At 37.3% G+C, this 16,194-nt stretch overlaps 2 protein-coding genes across 3 annotated transcripts; one reads left to right on the forward strand and one right to left on the reverse strand.

Annotated features, from left to right (window-relative positions):
* Nucleotides 1-848: 848 nt before the first annotated feature.
* setd7 (SET domain containing 7, histone lysine methyltransferase) lies at nt 849-11,382 on the reverse strand. Of its 2 annotated transcripts, XM_062425049.1 has the most exons (9): nt 11,289-11,382; nt 8,345-8,474; nt 7,056-7,257; nt 6,768-6,957; nt 4,576-4,657; nt 4,377-4,494; nt 4,118-4,275; nt 3,505-3,568; nt 1,809-1,862 (listed from the first exon to the last, which is right to left on the reverse strand). In XM_062425049.1, exons 1-8 carry the CDS (start codon nt 11,326-11,328, stop codon nt 3,553-3,555), a joined length of 936 nt encoding a protein of 311 aa, XP_062281033.1. In that variant the 5' UTR covers nt 11,329-11,382; the 3' UTR covers nt 1,809-1,862; nt 3,505-3,552. The 2 variants fall into 2 exon arrangements, with proteins under 2 accessions (XP_062281032.1, XP_062281033.1); XM_062425048.1 differs by lacking the exon at nt 3,505-3,568 and having other exon boundaries at nt 849-1,862.
* Nucleotides 11,383-13,434: 2,052 nt separating this feature from the next.
* On the forward strand, nt 13,435-15,692 carry mgst2 (microsomal glutathione S-transferase 2). The gene is made up of 4 exons (XM_062426106.1): nt 13,435-13,495; nt 13,863-13,962; nt 15,282-15,434; nt 15,584-15,692. Exons 1-4 carry the CDS (start codon nt 13,435-13,437, stop codon nt 15,690-15,692), a joined length of 423 nt encoding a protein of 140 aa, XP_062282090.1.
* Nucleotides 15,693-16,194: the final 502 nt, after the last annotated feature.

The raw sequence follows: 16,194 nt of genomic DNA on the forward strand, positions 1-16,194 counted from the left end.
ACTGTACTTATGTAGCACTTTTCTGGTCTGATCACTTTATCCTATTTTGTCTTATTTGTTGTTGATTCTGTTTTTAGTACACTTTCACCCTTCCATTGCTACTTTTTTCCAAATTAAATTTTTTCCCAAGAGGGATCAATAAATATACACCTTATCTTATATTAAATAAAGAAAATGGTAAATTCAGAGTAAAAATTGTATCGACTCATATATTTTTTAATCAACTCCTTATAGTTTGTCTTCTACTTTCATCTGGTTAATGTTGGCCTTGTTACTGCTCTGTGTTGTATATCTTTGCTTTGTATTGTATGACCTTTGCTTTGTTTGTCAAAGCACTTTACAAACTTTTTTTTTTTTAAAGGTGCTCTATAAATAGTTTTTATTATTATTATTATTATTAAGTTACATGAAGTAGACACTGAAAATGACATTATGTTACCTTTGTATGGAAAACATACATGAAAAGTTAAATAATACTGACTTTGGATTTAAGATGGCTAAGCAAGCTTTTAGCACTGCAATTGTACACTTTAACATTGATATCCTTTCTCAGACTTAAATTGAATCATTCATTATAATCTGCAAACTAATAGCAATTCATTAAAGTACTACTACGTATTTATGTACAGTATAGTTACTTTTTTCCCAGGTACTCACATTTGACAACACTATGAAAAATTAAGTTTCCCATTGTATATATTTTACAACTTTTACAAAAACTCAATTAAAAGAGGTCCAAAATCTTCATTTTTAATACAGATAGCAAGATGAAACAATACAATTTTTATTAGATAAATAGTAATAAGTAATAATGGCAAAAATACACAACTCATTGCATCTTATGACAAATGAGGCACATGGATAGATTCATTTTTTAAATCTTGGACTTTATTTTATATGGTAATCAGGTTAGAAAAATGGAACCAGCTCACATGTGTTTCCTGTAGTAGATCTCCCATAATTCTCTTTCCAACTTAAATTACTAATCACCTTTACAAATCCCAGGAAATTCAGCTCGTTACCTGTTTCACATATTATAAATAGTCGCTGTATACGTTTGTTTATCTTTAAGCTAAGTGAATAACGTTTACAGATGTAAATGTAAATGGGTCAGACAGCTAGATTAGTTCAAAATGAAGTGTGAACTAAACAACTGAAACAGAACAGGTAAATACTGTGCAGTACAAATAGTGCTGTTAAAGTCAACACCATGCTGAGTAAATGAATATGATTCAACTGCAGCTGCTGTGTAAAACAACCTACGTACAGTGGAGAGGATATACAGACAGAAACTGAAACCAATAGTTGTAATTTGTCACACTGTAAATTTAAAAAGCAACAAACATGAGCGTGTGAATCTTCAGTTTTTTATGAGTAATACAAGATGAGGAACTCAAAGGACATTTCTGTCAGAACAGCACCTGCAACCACTTACGTTTCTCCTCTAATAACATTTGGTGTCTTGCATAGTTCTTGTGTTGTTTTAGCCCTGGATCTCCAAGACCTGAAATGCTCAAGCTGTATTTCCATTTGAATACCATTTGAAGCACAGTAACTTCTCCCATATGTGTAGTACGGTATGCAGCTGTAAGGGGGGGGATAATGCTCCTGGAATTTTGTAAGGTGGTAGGTAGCACAGGTAGAGGGGCGCCTTATTGTCCAGAAGTATTCATCTGTATCCTCATTGGCCGACGGGAGCCTGGAACACCGACAGCTCCTGCTTGTACCAGTCGGGGGCTTCTGGGCCGTTCTTCCCTATTGGACTGTGATCGTAACCATAGGCGACCGTCAGCTCCTCGTCCTTTTGAACTGCCCTTATGGTTCTGATGCACTTTATTGGCCCAAAACGAGGGTGGACAACCCTGCACAGACCAAAAACAACTTTCAGAAAAGAAATACAACCACACTAAATGATCATGATTTCCTAATGAGATAAATTATATGATGGGGAAACTATAATACTAGCTATAAGCATGTTTAGGGCTGGGTATCGGTACTCGATATCTCTAAGATATCAACCGAAATAAATCGATACCAAGTAGTATGAAAACATCACCTGTCAAATGATACCTGTAATCAATCCTTTTTGCACCCAAAGCTAGAAAATATTCTTACTCACAAACGCAAGTGCACGAAATGTGTAATGTATCAAATGAGGTACTCAGTACGCAGTTGGTATCAGTATCACTTTAAGGGTACTTGGATTGGTATCATCATCTTTTAAACCATACCTAGCCTTAGGCATATTATACTTTATTAAATATTTGACAGCAGAGAGATGAAAGAAATTTGGGAAAAGACAGATGGAGCCTGACATGATATAATAAGCCCCACTTGGACTGGAACCACAGACAATGCGGTTCATGGTCAGCACTTTGAACCCAAAGCCAAAAGGTACCACCAGGGTACCCCATAATGGCAAAATGATCATTGTGTGAGCATCTAAATTAATCATTTGTAAAAACAACATATTACTGTATTTAAATGTGAGATACTTTATATGATTTCATTGTCTTAGTAGACCTCTTACTTTCAGTTTCAGATGTTTGCCCTACATACACTGAACATTTAAGTGGAAGGCTAAATTAAATGTAACCTTTTGCATTGACCTTGGTGCACCATACTCCGGAAGTTCACAATTATTTATTGGTAAAACAAGTTCAAACACCTCCAGAATCAATTTTTTTCATTATTCATCAATCATTCATGCTTGATTTAAGAATGACAGATAGGCAAATAAAAAAAACAATAACATTTTATTCAAAGGTAATTGCCCAACCGTGCTTCAACTTGAATGGACACTTTGATTTTCATTGCTCAAACACAGGTAACCCCAGCTTCTTACAGATGTAATGTTAGTGGAATTATTATTAAATAAGTAGACTGTCATGTTTGATCAAATTTGATCAGCCTGACACCTGACATGAACTGCATTACAATTTCACAATTGGAATTACAAGGATAAAGTAATCGAAATGACAACAACTGCTACCACTCTTTGGCAACCAGAGCAGTGGAACAAGCTGCATAAACAAAACCAACATGTAACTGGCTTTTACAGTATGGAAGAGGTCTATGACTTCAATCAGAACTCATGATACATGTATATACCCAGGGCCATTCCTATGTGCAATTATATCACAAAGATCCAATTTTATTGGCACGAACACACTTTCCTAACCCTAACCCTAGTTCTGTTGCCTGGGAATGGGAATGGGAACGGCAACTTCATAAGCCAACAAATCTTTATCAAAATCTGACGTTCCAAAAGGCCCCAAATCAAAGCACCAAAGACAGCGCTGTGCTGACAGGCAGACAGACAGCTGATTGACAGCGGTGGTATTGAACAAGCCAAGTGCACTTTCTCAGCCAGTACCACACTCTAACATAAACGTAATAGATATGACAGTCTACAGCACAACACAAAGTCCATCTACAACTCTGCAGGCAGTCCGACTGACGTCTTCCCAACCAAAATGTAAATTATTAAATTATTTTACTCACCAAATGTGGTCCCAGCTGAGCAGGGCCTGCTCTGCCTGCTGGTTTAGTTCAGTCCATTTTGATCCTCCATAAAACAAATAACCTGAACAGTTATACTAGGTACATATCACGGTCCCTTATTAAAACTTCACCCTCCTCTCCTTTCCTTCATGCTATTTTATTATACTAGCTTCTTGTGAACCACTTGGTCGTTGGAGAAAGCCACATGGACCCCCGCTGATTATTCGGTTCACAGTGAAGTTTTTTGGCCCAGCTGGAGCCCTGGGTTGCCCCTCCCCATGCACTCTCACCTGTTTTAAGTAATAACATAATCATACTCAACTAGTAGTAAGTAATTCCTGCTTAAATTCTCATTCCTGGCATTCTTTATTTCAGCGAGCTAGAATCAAGAATGACTTACTAATGGACACTTATCAGAGCTTGCTTATTTCTAGACTGGAACAAACTTATTTTAAGGTTTCTTTATCAAGTAAAACTATCTTGCTGCATGGACAGATAATTTCACTTGCATTGAGTCATTTTCTGCTGAAATTAAGTATTTTTTTCTTATATTTCAGTTGGTGTTTTTTGCAGTGTGGTGAAACGGTTTTGTCAAATCAAAGACTGAACTCACGGGTCATATTTGCAGTTGGGGGTGAAAGAGTGATTGGCCTTGTGACCCAAAGAGGCGCAGTATCTCTCCAGCTGGTCGAACGGCTGAGGCACGTCTAGCACGGTGTCTTCGTCCAGAGAGATCGTGTTGCCGTTCATCGCCCAGTCTCTGCTGTCCACCTGAGCGGTCCACCAGGTTACAAACGGTTTCAATTAGGATCGACGCAGCGAGGGACAACCGTGAAAAACGACACATTACATCATCATTGTGTCTGTCATACCTCAGAGTGTGTGATGCGTACTCCGTTATAAAAGGCCATCACGGTGTCCGCCTCGGCGTCCGTCTTTGCAAACAGACCCTGTCCTGCTCCTTTGATCACAGAGTCTGCCACAAACACCCTGTATACACCCAATATGGTGAGAATATGAACACCAGTCCTCAAGTGACTTATGACATCATTCTTTAAAAGGCTGACCTACCTCTGGGTCTCATAGGGGTCATGGAGCAGAGTGTGGGTGCCAATACAGGTGGATGTGGACTTGTCATATGAGTAAATAGCACCTGCAAAACACAGTGTATCAAATTAGAGACAATCAGTTTCAATCAGTGCCTTTCTCCAATGCAGAACACAACAAACTGAGTGAAATCACAGCGAGATCCATCCGTTTTTCAGCACATTACATTTGATTACTGTAGTGGCAGTTTGTCCTTAACTTGAAAAATAAGAAATAAATATCTTTCCGATTATTTTATAATTTTTTTCAAGCAAACAGACAAATAATTAACGGTTTATTATTAAATCTAAACAGAACAACAAATAGCTCCAACAATTACTACAGGACTGAAACCATTAAAACCCAAAATGAAGAGCACCATGATGTCAAAAACCTATGTAATCAATTAGCTACATGTGGCAGACGCTCAATTATAATTTTTTAACATTAAGATTCAACCTTAAGTCATGTATAAAAAAACTGATTTTGAGAATGAAGTCATATTACATGAAAGATGTGTATAAAATGTTGTAAAAAATGAATAAAGTTGTAATTTTTCAGTTTCTTTGAGGAAAAAAAGGCATAAAAGCTGGTTTCAGAGTAAGATGTTGTATGTTCTGCTTGTTGGTAGATTAGATTACATGTGCATGGTTTCAGATACAGTCTTAGAACAGTTCATTTTGTTTGGACTGCAGGGTCACCTTCCTCTGACTGGTAGCTCTGTATTACTGTGTTTCTCAGCTGGGCACCTTTGCTCTGATTGGGACTGTTTCCTATACTCCAGGGTGTTTCAAAATGCCACTATGCCAACAATAAACCACACAAATGGTGATATTTATATCATATTGGAAGTGTTTGTTTCAGATTTCCCAGAGAGAGAGAGACACTTCAAGGATGAACACTAGTGATTGATTTGGTAAATATTGGTCTTGTTACTGTAACTGATAGAGATCAGAGCACAGATACTTCCCTAGACATTCATTCAGAGACAGTCCAGAACAGTGTGTCTGTCAGATAGCTGTGTCACTGTGTCGATCTGAGAAGCAACCTAACATACTGCACAGCAGATCATAGTACAGGCTAGCTGACTCATACATCATGTGACTTGTTTCTTTTTCTCTGATGATAAAAGACTGATGAAACCTCAACATCATTCAGGTCAACATCACTCATATATGACACGTAGACGCTGACTGTTACAGACTATGGTTATAAAGTTTGACATACATGGGCATTTAACAGGCAAAGAGAGTTTAATAAAAGTCCTATTGTGTTGCATTATGGGAACTTTAGGACACATTATTTTTGTAGCTTAACCCCAAATCAGAGACTCAAAGGACATCAAAGCCTGCTTCAATTTTAAAAATGTCTGTCTCTTTCTCTTGGAGGTCCGACAGCTTTATTGGACTTGGAACACTAAATTGTTGGAATATCCCTTTAAGTATAACAAAGTCATTATAGCATGTGATTTAAATATCTAAAAAGCTAACACCTCATTGTAGAAACTTTTTGTTCCTGCAACACTGCCACAAAACTATGTTGGGGAAAAAATATTTCAGCTTATACCAATCTTTATTTAAATTAACTATATGATACTGTGTACTAATAATATCTCAATAAGACTGAGTTTTGACTATTGTTTACTATCTCTTCTGATATCACCAGCTGTATTTGAACATAAATAGCAATATGCTTGTACCTGAAAAAACACTGGAAGAGCAAACTAGCACTGTGTCTCAAATCACATACTTCTGTCAGAACCAGGCGGGGAGTTCTGGTCCTCTGAAATGATGCGAACGCGGAAGTGACTTAAAACTGCATTCTATCAAAGGGCCACCAGGGGGCGACCGTTTTGGTGTCAAAAAGGACTACCGTCTCCCTCCACTTCTGCTATGTAGCCAAGATGGTGACCGTTGAGGGCGAGAAGTGTCCATAGTTACACACTCAACTTTCTGACCGGTTTGAGTGTACCATCCAGGTACTCATAGTGCACTGCATTTTTCCATACTTCTAAGTGTGAACGCACTTATGCACTAAAAATATTAAGTGTAAACACAGAACTCTGTGATTTGAGATATATCATGGATCTGTTATCTCCTGAATATACAAAATGAACCAGTACAACAAACTAGTGCTGACTCAACTTCAGTGAGGCACTAGACGACATCGCTGCTTACTGTCGGGTGCGATTTCGAAGCGTGGCCTCCCAGCCTCGTTGGAGATCAAGGTGGAGAGCCGAGCCTCGATCAGCTCTCCGTCCACGAAGTTTCCGTGTAGAGCCGTGCGTCGGTCGGGGTAGATGTATGCCATGGAGGCGCCTGTCATCTCCCCGTCCTCATTCACGTCCCCAAACACGCAGCCCCCATCCTAGACGCACCACAGTACAAACCAACATGCACAACACACGCACAGTTAACAAAGATCGTTCCTAAGTGGTTTTCAGCGTAAGCACTGAGCTGACTTACAGGGTAGTAGACCCAGCATTCCCCACAGCGGTTGTTGTCTTTGTACTGGCCCTTGAACACCAGGGTTCCCTCTCCATTGAACTCCTGAGCAGGTCCGTTGAGCTCACCGTCCACATACGCCCCATGGAGCACACCCCCATCTTCATATGTATACAACCCCTGGCCCTGCAGAGCATCATCTACATAGAAACCCTCCAGGGTGCTGAGGAGAGGAGATACATAGAGAAAGGAGGGCTGCAGTGAAAAATACAGTGAGTCAACATTAAAAGCAGTCACCATAAGGCCAGTAGGGATCTATCTATACAAGCTCTGACCACTTCTAAATATATGCCTAACTATGTGTTCTGAACTGTGGAACTAATAAAACATTAGATATTTCTGATCATATATTATAGTGGCAGCACACATTCATCAGTGTATGAATGTGTGTAAATGGATGAATGTTAGCAGGTAGTGTAAAGCACTTTGAGTGGTTGGAAGACCAATAAGCTATATAGATGGAGTTCATTCACTTTGTACACTGTATTGGTGAACATTTTTAAGGAGAGTTTGAGAAGAAACAATTTCCATGAGTCAATTTTGAGAAATAAAAAGTGATAAAACTTTTTTTTTTTTTTTTTTTTTTAAATATGTAGTATTTTGAGTAAAAAGTCAAAATATTTAAAGTCTAAAGCTGTGACATTTTGTTGTAATATTTTAAAATTAAAGTCCTCACATTTCTGGAGAAATGAGTGGGAATATTTGGAGATTAAAGTCTGCTTTTTGTGAGAAAGTTGGCGATTATAGTTTTCAGATTTGGAGAAAATAGTATATGAGACAAAAGTAAGAATATTATAATATTGAAATAAAGTTAAGAAAAATCATAAAATATTGTAAGAATACTTTTTGTTTATACTTCACTGTTCTGATAACCTTCATGAGGATACAGACTGTTCCTCATGTTGTCCATCTACCTTCAAACACTGCTAAAATATAATTTAACACATACAAAGAAAAAGGGAATTACATTTGGATTACATTCTTTGAACAGTACATATAAACTGTACCTGAGCTTTTATTTTGGAGGCACACAAACAGGACTGACCTATTACTCACTGTGTTGATATCAGTAAGATCACAGCATACAGTAAGCATTAAGGGTCACTCAGCAAAGCATACTAAGGGTTAGGGTTAGGGTTAGATACCCTGCAGTCATTTTTCAGAACACACATCAGTATGTTGAGAAAGAAGCCATTCGGTCCACTAACTGTGGCTAATGTTTGTATTTCTCCGTTTTCTCTTTGCAGTACCTTCCATCAAAGAAGAAGAACTTGCCCTTGCCATTCTTCTCTCCGTGGGTGAAGTGTCCCTCGAACCGATCACTGGATGAGTAGGTCACTGTGCAGAAGCCATGGGGCTGATCATCTTCATCCAATGGACCTTAACACACACACACACACACACACAGAGAGAGCCAAGTTGAGTCTGACACTTTGACTCGACTGAATGCATTCTTGCTTTTGCTTTTGAATCTTTGTTCTCCTTGCCTCATGACACTCTTACCTGCTTTTCAGCACACACTAGCAGCATTGTACAGAGAAAACACATTCTGATCAGATTAGATACGATGCTTTCTCTAATCAAAGCACTACTGTGTGGAATATATTTAGATTTCCCCTTAGCCCCCACTCTACTCCCAAACAACCATTTATCACCGAGTAGGCCGCAACTCACATCCTTACAGATTCTGTGAAAATACATCAGACTTTATCAGTTAACCTAAACTTAACTAAGCTGTAAATGTTTCTGTAGAGATCCTCAGATATTCTTGTCAGTTAGCGTCTCTGTCACGTTCTAAACCTGCCTAAACTTTTACTTGAATGTCATCAAAGTCGAGTCAAACATTACTAAGCATGCACTCTGTCTCCATTGATTCATTTACAAGCGACACAAATAGCAGTAAGCAAAAACATGTAAAAAGATTACACTAGACCAGCGGCCAGAACCGGCCTCTCTAGGGGTTTAATATGGCCCTCTGAATAACTTAACAAAGTATGAAAACTGCAGAAAAGTAGTTCCAATGGTTCTGCTGCTTCAGAGGTGTTTGTTCCACACTGACCAGAATATCATTCTATGAAGAAACAATGAATTGCACATTGTGCATAATGTTGTCAATCAGCAGCTTTCTGTGCAAAATAATCAGTCTTACACCACCATTTTTTTGTTTTAGCAATGCTATAATGAACATATAATTATTTCTCAGTGTCTTTATTAGAATACAACCAGAACAATACAGGAAATGTGTATGCAGTATTAAAAAACAGCTTCAATAGGCTATAGTGTAAGTATTTAGTGTGACATCCGCTTACACTATAGCAATAGCAGGAACCTGGCTCTCTTAAACCTAAATGGAATGGAACCCAATGAATAATAATAATGATAATTAATAATTCATGTTACATTTTGTGTACATATTTCCTGTGTTGTCTGTTTGTGTCTTAATAAAGAGACTGAAAAATAAATATGGATGGTCATTAAAACAATAAAGCAAGTGGTGGCCTAAGACTTCTGCACAGTACTGTATATGTAATTATGCAATGGTTTTACTGGTCTGGCCCACTTAAGATCAACCTGGGCCCTGGGTATGTGGCCCTTGAACTAAAATGAGTATCGCTCACACACAAACACACACAGTTCTGAGAATCATTACACATAAAATACAAAATAAAAGTCTAGAAAAGTTATTTAATTTTTTAGACTTGACAAAAAGTTACCTGTAGACAACATTAACATTCATTTGGAGTCAGTTATCAAGCCGACTGACAATATCATTTAATTTATTCTCCTTTTAGGTTTTTTTCTTCTTCACCAACATGAAAACTATCTGATGGAGCAAAATGAATAAAGTTGAAATGATGGAGCTGCAGTGTTGGGTGGTGATACTCTATAGCTACTGCTTTCACATTACCTACAGTCATGTGATCAACTGCTTATATACACATTTAAGTTGATACAATGTCAAAATTATCATAAGCTTTGCAGGCTGGTTACTGGTGCTGAGAGTCAATTTACTCACAGTAGAATAAGTTAGGGTGGATTAAGGTATAATGGGACATTGACTAATGTGGGAAATCTAAACTCCAGTGCATTTATCTGTTTTTCTATTAGATTATTTTAAAACTAACCAGTATATGCATACTGTGTAAGTTATATTGTTTAAAATTACACATGTGAACATACAGACTACTAGTATTTTAACCTAAAAACTACGGGTACGCACATTACAGAAAGTTTTGGCAGATAAGGCTGCTTTGTATATATCAAAGTATTTCTAAGCCTAAAAACTATTGTTCCAGATTATAAAATCTACTAATTATAAAGTGATTTGACACAAGGAACATTAATATATATGCCATTTTACTTTTGAGTACAATATCTAAAAACTGTCTTCTGATTTAACAAGGAAACATCTCAGTGATTTCATAATGATATTAAGTATTGATATAGGTTAATGTATTGGATTTATATGTTAATATGGTGAACAAGTCAGAATTGCAAAAAGTGTCCCACATTACCCTGATCTACCCCACTACAATAACCACCGACTCATTCTTTTCTGTTCATTATTTTTATTATTATTATTATTATTATTATTTATTTATTTCCATTAAAATTCTCCATCACACGTGTTACTAACCAATGTTTAAAAAAGAAGCTGAGTTTGTGAGTTTTACAGCAGCAGAATCCATCATATAAATCATATAAATCATATAAATCATATAAATCATATAACATGTTTCATTTAGGAGGAAGATAAATATTGATATTATGGCAGTTGTTGACGCATGTGCTTGATACAAAGTATCCCCACACCACACCTATTCATGTGTTACACTGTTGCTAATCCTCATAAACTGGCCACACGTGTATAAAACTAACAACAGCTCATAAACACAAATAGTAGCCTTTTATCTCGTTTATATATGTGTTTATTTGCTTCCTGGTTTAATGTTTCCAGGAACCGGACAGACAGCGGGACACTGAGATAACCCAAGCCGGCCTCTCTCGCCTCTCAAACGGATTACCTCTTGAAATCAAGTCCCTGGCGCTCCAAGTTACCGCGCAGGCCCACTGACTCACTCACTCACTCACTCACTGACTCATGGAGATTTGCGGAGAAGTGATAGCCTAACACATGTTAACTCGTGTTTTACAAACGCAGTCAACAATGCAAAAGATGTTTATGTTTCTTACCTTCCACCACCTCCTCCATGTTATCATCATCGCTGTCCATGCTGCAGGAGTCTGTTGGATGTCCACAGCTCGCCTATTCCTGCTGATCCCGTCAGCATGGGGCGTCAGCTGAGCAAGGCAGGATGTGACAGCTGACCTGGCTTTCTAACCTTGATCCTGGAAGTTTGAACTTTATGATGAAATGCACAGATGGGTCACAAAATGGCACGTGTTTTATTAGTTTGGTCATTTATTTACCAGAAGCCAGTTAAAATGAGGCTATTACTATGATTATTGCACCTATGCAGACATTGCTCTTATGGGCAATAATGAGTGGCCGCTTGTTTATTATTGATGTCTCAGTTTTTATTTGTGATTGTAAAAAATTCACTAATTTTATCAATCAGTTCTCTCATATATGAGAGCAAACCAGCCAGAGATAGTAAGATCATCTGTGTTTCTTCTCCTGGAATGAAGCCATTAAGTGACAGGAGGATCTCTATACTTTGGTGAAGGGAAACTAATCATTTCAGTGTGACAGTGCAACAATCAGCTGTCAGGGTGTGCTCCTCCCCTGCTAGAATGGACCAACCATGTGGAGACGTCTCATCAGGAAGTCAAGAAGAGTATTTCTTGGTGTCTGGTATGGAGTTTTTGTTCATGTGTAAGTCTATTTTAATCAGCCAATCAAACTTTATTTATATAGAGGCTTTCATACAGGTTAATGTAGTTCACAGTGCTTCACAGTTGATTGATAAGCTGATAATAAGACACAACAAGTGAAAACAAAGAAAAGGAATAAAAACAATAAGAGATCAAAAACAAAAAACAAATTACAAAGAAAAAAGAAATAAATTAGAGTAATACATGAAAGAGAAAATAAGAATGCTAAAAAGTATTTAGAACATTTAAATAAAGTACAATAAATGAGACAAAATAAAAAAATAAATAGATAAAAATAAAAAGCATAAAGAGAAAAAGTTTATTAAAAGTAAGAGTAAAAAGGTTAAAAATAGAAAATAAAGGAGAGAGATGAAGTTTAATAAAAGCTAACCTAAAACTAGGTTAAACAAGAAAATAAAATACAAAAGAAACAGATGAATAAAATCAATAAGAACATAAAACTTGTCATATTTGGTATCTCTGAAGTCTTTGGAGCATCAATATAAAGCTGCAGTGGTTGATTGTTGACCACTAGGTGGCAGAGAAGCACTACCTTAACCCTTACATACTGTTCATGGTCAAATTTGACCCATTTTACATTTTCATATTTTTATTTTTGTGCAGCCGATATACATTTTTGTATATGCAAATGTACAAATTTGACCTGTGTACTCTTCAAATTCCATACAAATGTTCTCCTGGACCATAATATAGTGATTGTGAATGTCTTTTTTTCATAGATAAACATTCTGTTTGCTCTCTGACAGCTTCATTAAGGATGAACAATGAGTCAGAATATGAACAGTATGGAAGGGTTAACTATACCTATCTTATATAGCTGTTATAGCTCAAGAAAACTATTGCCTTAACTACAGCATCATTATTGTTGATTTTAAAATGTATTTTCTATCCACCTTATTATATTTTTCTTGTTGTTAACCTAGATTTTGGTTAGGGTTAGGGTCCTGCAATTTCCGTGAAAAATAAATTGCTGGTAGCTTGATCCATTGTGTTCAACCAGCCACACTGTAACTTTGTCTGCTTTCTGGTGATTGACACGTGGCATATAGGTGGTTTATTTGTACCTCTTTTTCTGGAAACTGTTGGCTAAGGGAGTTAATGAAAGAGGCTCAGAGTGAACCATTCAAAAACTGTGTGCTTTATAAAGCCAAAACAAAGAGCCAATCCAGCGCTAAAACTAAAGCATTTAAGAAAATAAAGATAAATGCTGGTGCCTTACCTAAAATACCTTTTATTTTGCATCTTAAAGCACATTTTTATGTATATAAAAATTGTATTTGGCACATGCCAAAATAGACTAACAGGTATAAGATTTCATGAAGAAAAAGGTAAAAACCGTGTGTGCACAGGCAATTCCGTTCTCAGTAACAGGGCAGGGCATTCTTAACACAACATGACTGCACTTGTTGTGGGATGTGCTTAAGTTTGCTTTCCTCCCAGGAAGTAGACTGCTTCTCATGTAAACTGTATTCTCAGCAGAGCGATGGCATCTGACTCCATGTTTTTGCTGGCTGGAGTGTCCCTCCTGTCTGCCATGCAAATGGGTGAGCTAGCATACTGACTTTGACATAATTTATCAGTAATGGGAGGTAAGGGTAAGGGTTATTCATTTACCAAGATCTTTTGTTACACTCTCATATCATTGTGGGGCTGTTTTGTGGTCATATCTGAGGTAGAAACTGTGCTAGTAACAAAGGAGAAGTCTTTTCAAAAATGTTTTATATAATTCAGTGATCAGAAGTCACTGAGATCAATATTATAGCTTTAAAAGTAGTAGTTTGAAGGTATTTGTCCATCATAGGTAGGCAGGCCTCTAATAGACTGAAAACCTGTTTGTGTTCCCTGGATTATGGTGCGTTACTAGATTATGTTTAATTTTAATGAGATGTCTCTATCCCTGTCTCCTCTTAGGCTACCTGGCCCGGCGGGTGGGATTGTCCAGAATCGCCCATAAAGTCATGCCTCCTTCTGTCACTGGACCCCCAGAGTTTGAGAGGACTTTCCGTGCACAGTAAAAAGACTAAGACCTCTTTTCCTAAACTGATGTCATGTCCCTGAAATCAAATTTGAAAGGCACCTGTCAGCAGCAGGTCACATACAGCATTTTACAATGTATATCATACATTGATTATGCTCAATAATGCTTATTTGAGTGTGAGCGTATGCAACTGCACAACATGTTGGCACACGTATATTAAAGCATTAAGCAGCTAGATGCAAATCCTAACATACTGTTGTTTAACTGCCCCCGGCTTTATGACTCATAGCCATGCTAGAAACATGCAGGGCTCTAGAGATGGCCAAGTTGGTTGGGGCTGAAACATCTTGAATGTTTTACAGATATTCATGGTACCCAGAGGATGTACCCTACTGACTTTGGTTGCCTGGTGATGACTTTTGCTCTAGAAATGAAATGTCTAAACAATTGTTGGATGGATTGCCATGAAATTTGGTTCAGATATTCATGATTCCCACAGAGATAAACCATATTGACTCTGGTGATCTCCTGACTTTTTATGTAGCACCAATATGAGGTTGACATTTGTGGTTCAGGGTGAAACCCCATGGGATTGGATAGATAGATAGACAGACAGACAGACAGATAGATGGATAGATAGATAGATAGATAGATAGATAGATAGATAGATAGATAGATAGATAGATAGATAGATAGATAGATAGATAGATAGATAGATAGATAGATAGATAGATAGATAGATAGATAGATAGATTCCCATCATCTTTACAGTGTGTTTCGCTAATACGCTAAACTACGATAATCTACGATAAACCTGCTAAACTCCAGTATTTGTTGTCATCATTGTAAGCATATAACCGTGCTGGTGTTAGCATTTAGGACAGCTAGCATGGCTGAATTCTTCTTTCCCCCAAAGGTGTTTTGATAACAATAGTGGGTCTTTTATGAATATCGTACTTCACATTTTGTTCGGTGACGTGTCTGTACATATAGGTGAATTATAAGATGTGTGGTGTCTCTAATATGATTTTCATCAAATAACTGAAAATGTGTTATGGAAGATGGTACCCAAGGTGAACATAACACCTGAACATTTTCATTGTGAACATATTAACTTTTTGACATACAGCCTCACTGAGCTGCTAGCATGTTTGTAGTCTCTTAGCCTTGTTCATTGTTCAATGCGCACAGTGAAAAGGAGAGTTGGCTCTTAGCAGACTCAGTGCTTTTCTTAGAGGCTTTTGCAGTTGGGTACGACTACAATTAGGGGAAAACATTGAATTAAAATACTGACTGTCAGCACTAAATATCAGTTATCCACAACTGTAAGTTCTCTCTTGTTGTGTTTGCAGTCAGAACTGTGTAGAGTGTTACCCTGTGTTTCTGGTGACACTGTGGACATGCGGTGTGTTCTTCAGTGAGGTGGCTGCAGCCGGTGGAGGACTGATGTACATCATCGCCCGTCAGATATATTTCAACGGATACGTCAAGTCCAACAAGAAAAGGTCATTTAAAAAAATCTGTGATAGCATTTCAGTAAAATATGTCACAACATCAATATAATGTAAATCGTAAAATAAGAATACATTTGTTAAAGTATCTGATGAGTGACTCACAGTGTAAGAATACTGACTGGGTACTTTTTCATTTTCAGGTTACCTGGTTTCTACCTGACTTTAACTGTCTTTGTCATCCTGTCTCTGCTGGGTTTGACTGGGATACTGTGTGGAATACTACACAAGTACTTTAACATCCACCTCTGAAGATTTCAATTCCAACCAAGTATAACAGGCCTATGAAATGAGGGTTACTTCAGCAATACAATAGTTCACAGGATACTCGTGTTTGCAACTTTTTCAAATCTGCACTCCAACACCAGCACCAAAAACAGTTTGTTGTAGACTGTAAAATGCATCATGTTTCTTTTACCTCTCATATACCTTGCTCATGTGGGTATGTTGGGTCTCTTTAAAATTACACCTGAAGAGTACAGGTTAGACCTGCTCTATGTGTAAAGTGCCTTGAGATGACTTTGTTGTGATTTGGCGCAATACAAATAAAGATTGATTGATTGATTGAATGACACACATTGTGTGTAATGACCTTAATAATCCCTGTGTTGGATGTCCCTTTTATTTTTTTAATGTAAGTTTTAAAAAATAAACTTTTTTTTTTTAGTTCATGGTCTTTTTTGTATTTGTGTGAAATATAATGTATAAAATAATCTTTAACATACAGGTGAAGTTCATCTTCTAATTTTCCTTT

The sequence above is a fragment of the Scomber scombrus genome, chromosome 9 (genome assembly GCF_963691925.1).
Source record: "Scomber scombrus chromosome 9, fScoSco1.1, whole genome shotgun sequence".
NCBI classification, from domain to species: domain Eukaryota; kingdom Metazoa; phylum Chordata; class Actinopteri; order Scombriformes; family Scombridae; genus Scomber; species Scomber scombrus.

Excerpts from the sequence above, each read along its gene's own strand:
- setd7 (XM_062425048.1), bottom strand. The coding sequence starts at position 11,328 with ATGGACAGCGATGATGATAACATGGAGGAGGTGGTGGAAG. Across the intron at positions 7,258-8,344 it reads TTCTTCTTCTTTGATGGAAG|CACCCTGGAGGGTTTCTATG; the intron begins GTACTGCAAAGA and ends TCCTCTCCTCAG. Across the intron at positions 6,958-7,055 it reads AATGCTGGGTCTACTACCCT|GATGGGGGCTGCGTGTTTGG; the intron begins GTAAGTCAGCTC and ends TGGTGCGTCTAG.
- mgst2 (XM_062426106.1), top strand. The coding sequence starts at position 13,435 with ATGGCATCTGACTCCATGTTTTTGCTGGCTGGAGTGTCCCTCCTGTCT. Across the intron at positions 13,963-15,281 it reads GAGAGGACTTTCCGTGCACA|TCAGAACTGTGTAGAGTGTT; the intron begins GTAAAAAGACTA and ends TTGTGTTTGCAG. Across the intron at positions 15,435-15,583 it reads GTCAAGTCCAACAAGAAAAG|GTTACCTGGTTTCTACCTGA; the intron begins GTCATTTAAAAA and ends TTTCATTTTCAG.